The 10,820-nt window shown below is 41.1% G+C and overlaps 1 protein-coding gene across 2 annotated transcripts in view; it reads right to left on the bottom strand.

The window, feature by feature from the left end:
* Positions 1–1,382: 1,382 nt before the first annotated feature.
* LOC129333102 (solute carrier family 22 member 2-like) overlaps positions 1,383–10,820 on the bottom strand; it is a 35,282-nt gene continuing 25,844 nt past the window's right edge. For both annotated transcript variants that reach the window (XM_054984506.1, XM_054984498.1), the window contains exons 7-10: positions 9,115–9,329; positions 8,176–8,284; positions 5,467–5,579; positions 1,383–1,726 (exon numbers count right to left, since the gene is read on the bottom strand). In XM_054984506.1, coding sequence (XP_054840481.1) covers positions 1,602–1,726; positions 5,467–5,579; positions 8,176–8,284; positions 9,115–9,329 — 562 coding nt within the window. In that variant the 3' untranslated portion in view covers positions 1,383–1,601. The remainder of the gene's footprint in view (positions 1,727–5,466; positions 5,580–8,175; positions 8,285–9,114; positions 9,330–10,820) is intronic.

Below are 10,820 nucleotides of genomic sequence, written 5' to 3'. Positions count from 1 at the left end.
TCCTGCCCAGGAGTTAAGATCACAGGGAGAGGCCCTCCTGACTGTCGCATCAACCAAAGAAGCTCAGTTGGTGGGTACATGGGAGAGAGCCTTTCAATGGCTGTCCCACAATCTCCCCAGGGAGGTGTGCCCGGCCCCCCTCACTTTCAAGCTTCAGGGAAACAGCAGGATTCAAGTCCAGGCGCATTTTAGAGACCAACAAGATTTTAGAGTGTAAGCTTTTGAGAGTTGGGGTGGGGTGTTACAAAGGAGGGCATCAGGGTGTAAAGGTACAATGGTATAATGCAGCATGATCAAGAGCAGAAATTAGAATCTGTAGTGAGATAAGTAGTGAGATCATTGCATTGTGCCTTTACATCCTGATACCCTCCCTTTTAACACCCCACCAACCTTTTGGCTGGGATATAAAGGCTCAGGTATCTCCATTCCTACTCGAGTCTGAAGAAGGGATCTCTGATTGTCAAAAGCTTACACCCTGAAAATCTTCTTGGACTCTTAAGGTGCCACTCAAAGCCTGATGTTCTAATGCACACCAACATGGCTACCCACCTAAAACTAGCTTCAGGAGGCAGCTGTTCTATTTGGCACAGCATTTCAATACAGGTTGGATTTTAACTCTGTTTTTAACTGTTTTTAATAGATTTATGTAAGCAACCTTGAGCAACTTTGGAGAAAAGGTGGCTAATAAATACCTTAAATGAACAAATAAATAAATGTGCATGTGCAGGCCTATGAACTCTTTTTTTTAAAGAAAATTTTAATAATGTTTTTAAAAAGAATGTTTTAATATTTTAAAACTGTTTATGCATTTATGCATAATATTTTTTAAAAACTGTTTATGCATTTATGCATAATATTTTTTAAAAACTGTTTATGCATTTATGCATAATATTTTTTTAAAAATGTTTATGCATTTATGGATAATATGATAATATTGCTAGCTGTCCTGAATGCAGTTGGCCATGAAGTGAGATATAAAGATAGAGTTGGAAGGGATGTCCAGGGTCAATCCCCTGCACAGTGCAGGAAATTCACAACTACCCCCCCACACACACACACACAGTGACTCGATGCCCAGAAGATGGCAAAATACCTCCAGGATCCCTAGCCAAACTGGCCTGGGGAAAATTGCTTCCTGACCCCAAAGTGGCGGTTGGCATTACCCTGAGCATGTAAGAAAGGACCACAAGAACTGAGCACCGATGTAATCCTTCCTGCCCTCACAGAATCAGCATTGCTATCAGATGGCCATCTAGCCTCTGCTTAAAAACCTCCATAGAAGGAGAACCCACCACCTACTAAGGAAGATGGATAGACAGGTAAATCAATTTACAGTCTCTGTTAAAAAATATGCACCTCTTCCCAATTGTGGAGCGATGAGACTCATTTTTCAGAATGGTGATTTATTTTGTTAATGTAAATTTCCCAAGTTACATGCTGCATTAACTGCATCAATCAGTTTAACAAACACACACACACACAGGCACAGGACAAAAATAAACATTATATGTTCGTGTAATGTTTCTTGTAGTCATGATACACTCTGGACCCTTTTCAAACAGCATTTGAATGAACACCTTTAATAATCTTTTAACATGTCATTAATTAAGCTGACTAGTGTGATACTGATGAAAGTTTTCTACATCTTCAATGGTCTCAGGCAAAGTTCTCCCTCTAGTCTCAGGCAGAAGTAGTACTGATCCACCAGCAATCAAACCAACTAAAGCTACCAATGAAATGCACAAGAGACAAGGTTAGACTTCAAGGTACAATGCAACACATTACACTTTAAAAAAATTACACACCTTAATCATAGGCATATACATATTTACTTGATACTGCTTCCCCTTGAACTCAGTGGGACTCAGGATTAAACTAGATGAGATGCTAGAGATCTATGACTGGATTGCCCATCTTTTAAAATTTCTTTAAAGGTACAGGAGGTAGAAGCATTAGACTAGGCCATGGTGTTGAGGGAAGAGATGTGCTGTTACCTCAGTGTAAATTGCCCCACCCCAATTTACTGTTTGTTCCATGGTTAATAAACAAACAAACAAATAAACAAACAAATAAAGGAAAATATACAGATAACAGCATTGACAGGTCCAATAACACCAAGGGGAACCTAAGGAGTGGCCACCAGAGATGACAGGATGCCACTTCTGAGAAAAAATACTGGAAGTGATATCATGCCTCTCTAGGAATTGCCAGAAATGCTATAGCCTCTCAAGGAATCACTGAAAACAGCTCAGGTTTGGCCATAGAGTTTCTGACAATTCCTAGAGAGGCATGCCATCACTTTTCCAGAAGTGACATCACATTGTCAGCCCAACAGCCTTCCTTCCTACACTGCCACTTTGCTTAGCAGTGGGAAATCAGAGGCAGAGATGTCCTGCTCCCACCAGGGAATTGGCAGCCCTGAAATACCTGTGTGTTTCTCTAGCAGAGCAAATAACAGTGGGAAGAGGAGGAGGCTAGTACCAAAGTCCAAATTCATTTTTCCTTCCTTCATTCTGTGCTATTGCTATAAAAAGGAATTTAAAGATACAGGAGAACCAATCCTGAACCTCTAATCTCAAAACAGATGTTCCACTTCTAAGCCTCAGCCTCTTCCTGAAGTTTTTCACAGAATGTAATAACCTGCTAATTGCAGTAGATCAAATTGTTCTTTAAAAGGGTGCTATTCAAAAGAAAACTGGAGGGCAAGGGGCAGCAGGTACTAATGCATCTGTTGTACCAGAAAATGCCATCATTTCCAGTGCAACACGGGGTTCCAGTGCAACAATCGGGTTGTCAGCTCCCCCGCTCCCTGGCAGGGGAGTTGGCCCCCTCCCCCCAAATGTCTCTCCCCCAAAATGTCTCACAGGTAAGAACTATCATTCAGATAAAAACCAGTTTGGTTCTTTGTCTTATGATCTTTCAAAATGCCTTTTCACAGCTTGCCTTATAATTACTGAGATGGTCCTACTGTGTCATCCAGTCCCACCACAAAATATAGAGTGTAAGTAGTGTATTTGGTGCTTTCTCTTCTCCACAGATATTGAGTCGACCAAGATTTACATAGAGACCAGGTTTTTTGGCTGGGAGTCATTTAAATAAAAACCACATTATTTCATGCATTGATTTTATTTTTCATTATACTTTCCATACTCTTTAGCATAATTATATGTAATAGTAAAAAGTGATGTCTTGTACTAATCCCCAAAGCAGCCAAGCCAAGCCATACACTAACAATGCAATGCTTCCTGCGTAGGGATAAAACAAGGATTGTAGAAATTAGTCTTCTCAAAGCCTGAGCACTTACAGAATCCTGGGACAGAGACTGGTGATGATGGTAGGGGGAGGCCTCCACCACTCATGTTATTCTTTGTAGGCCTCCAACATGTACATATCTGGTTTCAGGCTTTAAGAAGTCATTGACTGTAAGACCCATGGACTGCTCATTATAGCAACATAAGCAGGGGACCCACAAGAACTTGCATGGGGGATCTCATTTTCACGAACATTCCTCTACACGATTTCCTTTTTCTATTCCTTGGCAGCCCCCATAGCCTCTCCCCTTTTTACGCTTTCTTTTCTCCTTCCCACCCACCAGCCAACCTACCTTAACTGCTCCTCTGTCTATCTTCAGCTTCCCCTCCACTCCTCCCCTTGACAACCTCTCTCCAGGAAAAGCCAGCCTAAATTGTACAGTGGCCACCAACCACTGGGTTGACCAAGCAAGGCCCAGTGACATGGTGGCCATGCTAGGCCCAGAATTGTGGGCAGTGGATCTCTGGTGACTGCCACCAGACCTGTCCCTGGCAACTCATCCTCATAAGAGGACATGCCAGGGAAGGAGTACAGGACCTTTCCCAAGGCTGTTGAGGCCTCCATCCCTGCTGTTCCCCATGCATTTAGCTTAAGGAAGCCAAGGCTTGGAAGGCTCAGCAATAGGGTTGTGGTTGCCTAGCAACCTTAGAAATGGCAACTGAGAGCTTAGTGAGCATTCTTTCATTAAAGATATGAGCTAGGGTTGGCACCCCTCCTGGTGCGGTCTGGAGTACGAGTGTGCAATCCTTCATTAATCTACCAGTCAATTAGCCAGATTTATGCCAATGTTCAAGAATTGCAACTCATTTCCAAACTACAGAGATGGGTTCCCCTGGACAAAAAGGCATCTTCAAAGCCCCTTTTCTCCTTCTGTCACATTTGAAGTGTAGCAGGGGTGAAAGCAACTTAAATTTCTCACTAGTACTGCCTCTGGACAGAGTACTCGTACTTTTTCTGAGAGTTTGAGCTAAGGGGAGAGATGATAGAGGTTTATAAAATTATGCATGGGGTGGAGAAGGTGGTTAGAGAGAACTTTTTCTCAGGAGCACACAACAACATTTCAGAACAAACAAAAGGAAATACTTCTTTACTCAATGAGCAATTCTGGAATTCACTGGCAGTGGACACATAGATAGCTTTAAAAGTGCACACACAGAAAGCTGCACAGATAGCTTTAAAAGTGGGATTGACAGATTTATGGAGAAGAGGACCATCAATGGCTACTAGCCATGGTAATTGAAGGGAACCTCTATATAAAGAGGCACCTAACCTCTGAATACCAGCACTGGGAGGCAGCATCAGGGGAGGGCCACGGCCTCTCTGCCCTTTTTGTTTAATCCTCCAGGGCAACCTGTTGACCTGTTGAAACAGAATACTGGACTAGATGGGCCATCGCTCTGATCTAGCAAGGTCTACTTACATTCTTATGTTGGGCAAGGGGATGGGGGCTGAAGTAAAAAATGTAGGGTAACCAACCTTAAGCACTGGAGTTCTCTTGAAATTACCCAATGATCTCCAGACTACAGTTCCCCTGGAGGATATGTATGTCAAACTCTGTAACATCATATTCTTGCTTAGCTTTCTCCCCTCCCTAAACTCTGCCTACCCAATACACTATCTTCAGTTATTCAGGAATTTCTGGAGTTAGAAACTGTAAGAAAATAAGAGCTGGAGTTACCAACCATAAGAAAATAGGAGGTACCACTTTGACCACTTTTAGTGGCACTTCATACCAACATACTTTTAGCGCTACAGTAGAGATTGGAGACTGTTTTAGTACAAATCAAGTTTGCAACAATCATGCAAAATGATACTAGTGTGGTTTGTTCTACCTACAGACTGGGATTCCAAAGCAGTATTAAACATGGTTTAGAATCCCAATTTGTTACCTGAAAACAGCCACAGTTTGTCCTTTTGCCATATTTGGGCAACAAACTATGGTTTGCATAAGCAGAAAGTCTGTATTCCATACGCAAGGAAGGAGGGATGAAAATACAGTACACCAACTGAAGGACCTTAGAGCTCATTCTTCTTCCCCTGATGAAGCTAAGTTTTTTTCATGACTTTTGAATGCAGCCTACAATCCTAACACCATGATAACATGCATGGTTAATATGCCCCGGCACTCCACAGCAGACATTAGAAAGTACTTACTAAAGACGACAAGGGGTAGCTCATGCCAGATCTCTGCTAGTCTATAAACAACAAATGGTGATATTATTCCACCCAAATCACATAGGGAGGAACAGACCATCACACCAAGGTTTCTGAGTAAAAAGAAATATATACATTATGTCAAACATTTGCAAAACAAAAATACTGAGACTACAAAGCTGGTGCACAACATTCCTCAGCAACACCCACTTTCAAAGTATGGAGGAGATGTCTACATTTCTACACAAGCTAAGAAACTAAACTTTCCACAAAGATAATTAACACTTATACTTTGATTTTCTGGGATACAAACAGGACTTTATATCAAGATACTACTGTTTTTCAACAGTTGTTTCCCATGCAGCATAAAGGGAATTTTTGGCACTCACCAATTCCCTGAGCAGTGACGACTGACGAGCTTCAGGGTAGTGCTATAAAGTTTAATTTCCTTTGGAGAAGAGAGCACTGGAGGCAGTAGTGCTTTTATAGTATTTACAGATATGCTACTACAGACTAACACGGCTAACTCCTCCAGATAGGCAAAGAGAATGCCATGAAGCAGAATGCTATGTATTCTATTTCACAGTCAGAGGGTTGTTGTGGTCACAGCCCTGTTGCTTGAGAAGTAGGTTGCAAAGGAGTGACTGAAGGCTTTTCCACACCTTCAACTTAGTCCTGATTTTCATAGGATTCAATGCCCAAGCATTGGAATTTTGGGTACAGTTCTTCTGCATATCTGCCCTCCCTTTGCATTTTGCAATTTTAAAAACAACTGTCAGTGTCATAGTGTTATATCAACCTACCGTTGAAACAATATATGGAACAGACTCTCTGAATTCCCAGCTTACATTTTTAAAAAGTATGTTTCTAGCCCCTTCCCTTGCAGAGATATAAAGAAAAAAGCGTATCTCCTCAATGGAGCAAGTGAGAGACTTACTTTTTTAAAAAATGAAAGTTGGGAATTGAGAGAATCTGCTTCAAGTATCATTAACGCTATGAAGAGGGAAATTTAAAAAGACAGAAAACAAAACTGGAGGGGAAGGTGGGGGAGGAGTGGTTTGATGATGATAATGCACATCTAGTCATCGAAAAGTGGGTTGGAAGTGGGTGGGAGTGGGTGGGACAAACAAAACCAAAAGAAACATTATGTGTGAGGAAACAGTTGATTCAAAATCATTTTCCAGAAAAGACTGGGGTAAAAGTGGACTCAAAAGAACCAGAAAAAACGGGGAAACCCAAAAAAAACCCAAAGAGAAAACTCAAGACAGAAAATTCATGTGGAAATTAGGAGATAAATGGGGCAAGAACTGATGGAAAAACCCATGCCAAAAACCCTGTTTGAGTTTCAGTAGCCTAGGATGGGTTGCGAGCAGTGGTGTCAGTGGAAAATGCCAATCTATCTAAATTCATGCCTAGCTTACATCCAGATAAAATGCACTCTATGAGTCTCTCTACATGAGACATCTTACACGGGGATGCTCAAGTGTAGGGAGATGTAATGTTAGCCGGGAAGTGTTGTTTCACCTCTCTACATGAGGCTAGTTTAAAAAGATAGAGCTAATGGTGATCACTCCTCAGAGGGTTTGTTAATTTCATCTTTGCCTCCCTGAAGGCTATGTCAATTTCACTCCCCCCCTTCTAGGAGGCAAAGATAAAATTAACAAACCCTCTGAGGAGCGATCTCCGCTGGCTCTGTCTTTTTAAACTACTCTTCCCAACTAACATTGCATCTCCCTACACTTGAGTGTCCCTGTGTAAGATGTCTCATGTAGAGTGACTGTAGGGCAGCTTTTAAAAATGACCAGAAACTGGTTCTTAGGCCTCTTGACCTTGGAGAAAACAGGCTTATTCTATAAAGCATTTGTTGTTTTTATTCCCTGAATTGGGTTTAAATTGGTGGACTTGCTGATTATTACTGATCTTATTACTTAATGCTTTTTTGCTTTGCTGCTTCTGGTATTTTAAAATTTAATGCTGTTTTATGACTGTTTGTATTCTGCTGCTATTTTAGATTTTTTTAAAAACAAATGCATTGTAACATTTAAAGCTCATGTTGTAATATAAATCTTCCAAGTAAATACATCAGGCACTACAGTAACTGATCCCTAAAGAATGTTACAGGGCTACATGGCCACTGAAATGGCTAGGAAACTGGGAGAATGGTTTAGATTTCCTAATGGTTAGGAAGATGGACCATCTAAATGTGGAGGAATTAAGTGCTTTTCAATTCCTTTGTATAAATAATCAGATTTTTTAATTTTACCACTCAAAACCCCACAAGCTCTACAAGGGCGGGGGAGCTCATAGATTTACATAAGTGAAGGTAGATTATTCGTTTTATTGGCAACTTTTATAGATGTTAGCATCTTCTCAAATTATAATAATATGTTTATTGCTTTTCTGGCCGAAGCCATAAGCCATACAAACACCAACAAAATAAGAACTGTACACTTGAACATACCCAATTCACATAGACATAACTCGTCATTCTTCTCAAATTATAAGCAGCAACTCCTTAGAAGAAAGGAATAATAATACCAAATTTTTGATTTGGTGTTTCATTTTCCATTCTTCTACCTTTTTATCCACAGAAGTTCTCTTTCTGCTTCATCAGCTCTGTAAAGCAGGTCCACTATCTACATCAGCACTGTTATTCTAGCAAATATACAATGTGGGTCAAAAATCTCTTTTGATGGTAGAAATACTTACCTGAGAAATGTTGGATACAATTCAGTATTGACAAAGCAAACCATTTCAAAAGCCATAGTGATTCCCATTCTGCCAAGGCAAGCCAGAGTAACCTTGAGCCAGAACATATCTGGAAAGGAAACATTAACACAAATTTTCCATGTGGCTCATTATGGGAAGATAATTAATAACAACAAGTGGGAACCTGCAAAGATTTGTGAGGGGCTTCTCATTTCCCCCTCCTCTACTATTTTCCCACTACTTACTCTTTCCCTTCCCTGAAAGCCCCCATAGCATCTCCCCTTTTCATGCTTCCTTCGGTCCACCAGAGAATCTACCTTTTATCTCCCCCCACCCCCCAATCTTCACTTTTCTCTCCTACCTTCCCACTGGCAGCCTCTCCCTAGAAGAACTCTGTGGTTCCATCTGCTGGGCTGGGTCCAGTAGCACAGCTGGAACCCACAAGAACTCAAGGGGGGCACCTCATTTTTCTCTGTATCCCCTTCTCCACACTATTTCCCTCCTCCTGGCAACTCCCATATCCTCACCTTTTCCTGCTTCCTTCTCTCTTTCCCACCAGCTTACTTTTCTTACCCGTCCCCCATCTTCAGTAGCAAGCAGCCATGCATAGGCAAGTCATGTAAGTCGAGTGGTAGCCAAGCTTCCCTTGGCCTTCTTATATTGAACTGCTGGTGTTTAAATATGCCACACCTACAGTACATTCTTATTCAGAGTTTGAAGTCAATGGGATTAATAAGAGTGTAACTCTACTTGGGACTGGACTGTAAATGACTTCTTGGAATGGTTGTGTAGTCCTAAAAACCAAGGGATTAAGAAATTATGCAGAAATTCACCCTGCAAAATTTATGCATCTAAAAGCCATTCTGCAAATAAAGAATGTGCAATCCTGTCCTGAGTCAAGATGAGTGGAATGTATATTAATGGAAATTCTTTACTTGCCGTCTGGAGTGAAAGCTGCAGCAAGGCAAGCAATCCCGGCCACAAAATTTGCCGCAGCCCAAGGATAGCGACGTCCTACGCGTTCAATTGTGAATATAAGGATGATGGCAGCTGGAAATTCTACAAGAGCAGAGTAGAAAAAATCCAGATAAACGTTGCCTGCAGCAATTCCCAGGTGCATGATGAGGCCCTGGTACATTATGGCACTTGTGAACCTAGAAAAAGAAGACCAACTCTGATTAATTGTGAAAAGGTTTGTCAGCCTGCAGAAGAGCAGTTCTGGAAAAGTCTGAAACATGTCACAGATACGGCCAAGAATATAAAAGTACAGTTGCTGATCTTGGAACCAAAAGCCCGTGGAGGATGTTTCTGCTTGCCAGAGACAGAGCTGATGTAGACTCTACCAAACATGTCAAAAGGGAGTTTAGGGATCCAGAACAGAGTTGATTTGGAGAGGGGTATGAAACAAAGGTGTAACACAATTATATGGCCTTTTATAAATTAGAACCCATCAATAGATATTATAGGTTGAGGCTCTAGTGCAGAAGAGTCTGAGCATGACAAGAACGTCCAGCTTCACAGAGCTGAAGACATAGTTCAAAGATGGAGGGCCAAAATATATTAATATGTTTGAGAAACTGGTAACAAATTTTTAAATAGACTTTGTTATACTTTAAGAATATATTCAAGCATAGATAATGTTGAATGGTGTTTGAAGTTCTACGATAATTAGTTAGGCAAAAATGTGCATCCTTATCAAGTGAGACACCTAGACATAGTTAGGAGATGATTTTAAAAGCCTATAAATATGGGAAGCTGAACTGATTGGGAGCTTCTTTTCAGAAGGGATTCCTTACTTGTGACATGCTTATCTTTGGAATAAGATAAATTTTAAGGACTCCTGTAATTGCTCTCCTTTAATTATCTATGTAACAATAATGGATGGTATAATTTTTTGTTGATTCCCATCAGTGTAAAAATGAAACAGATAAGCTTTAATAAAAGATTAAAATGGAAGAAGAGATTTTCTAATTTCTGTGCTAGACCCACAACAAACCTGAAATGTTGTTGAGGTGTACCTCTTGCCAGGAATTAAATGATCTGATATAGGAAAGCTAAATAGATGCCTTGGGCTTCTTAAGTGCACACCTGTATCTGAATCAGGCCTGACCAGAGTAATTTAGAGCATACCGTCTCAAGAAATACTATTTGATCAGAACAAATACCATATTGTGGTATCAGTTTTTTAAGGCCCTGCAAGACTCAAGATTCCTGAGCTTTTCCTAATTTCCTTCCATGCTGACAAGTAACTACAAGTGTATCTTTCCTAGGGATGACAAACCCCCAGTGGGGGGGGGGTCACTTACCTGGCTGGGCAGGGAGGTGCAGAGAATGGGCTGGGGCACTCCAGAGCCCACTCTTGTGAACTCTGGAGGACTTCCTTGTCATGCTGGGAATGATGTCATTCCTGGTGCAACAAGGAAGTCCTCCGGAGCATGCTCCTGCACAACCCCCTTGCACTCCAATTTGGGTCCTGGGGGACCTAGCAACCCTATCTACCTACTACCACTTGTAGTCCAGGGTACTCCTCCTTGCACTTGTAAATTATTATTGAATATAAAAGATTAAAACAGTACTGCCAGCTACGTAAATTCCTTTTAGATGTGTGAGTACTGAAGGTCTATGCACCTGGTCGTCTCAAATGC

This window comes from Eublepharis macularius, chromosome 1 (assembly GCF_028583425.1).
Source record: "Eublepharis macularius isolate TG4126 chromosome 1, MPM_Emac_v1.0, whole genome shotgun sequence".
In the NCBI taxonomy this organism is placed as follows: Eukaryota; Metazoa; Chordata; class Lepidosauria; order Squamata; family Eublepharidae; genus Eublepharis; species Eublepharis macularius.
The sequence above is the reverse complement of the archived record's forward strand: the minus strand, read 5'-3'. Positions and strand labels throughout refer to the sequence as shown.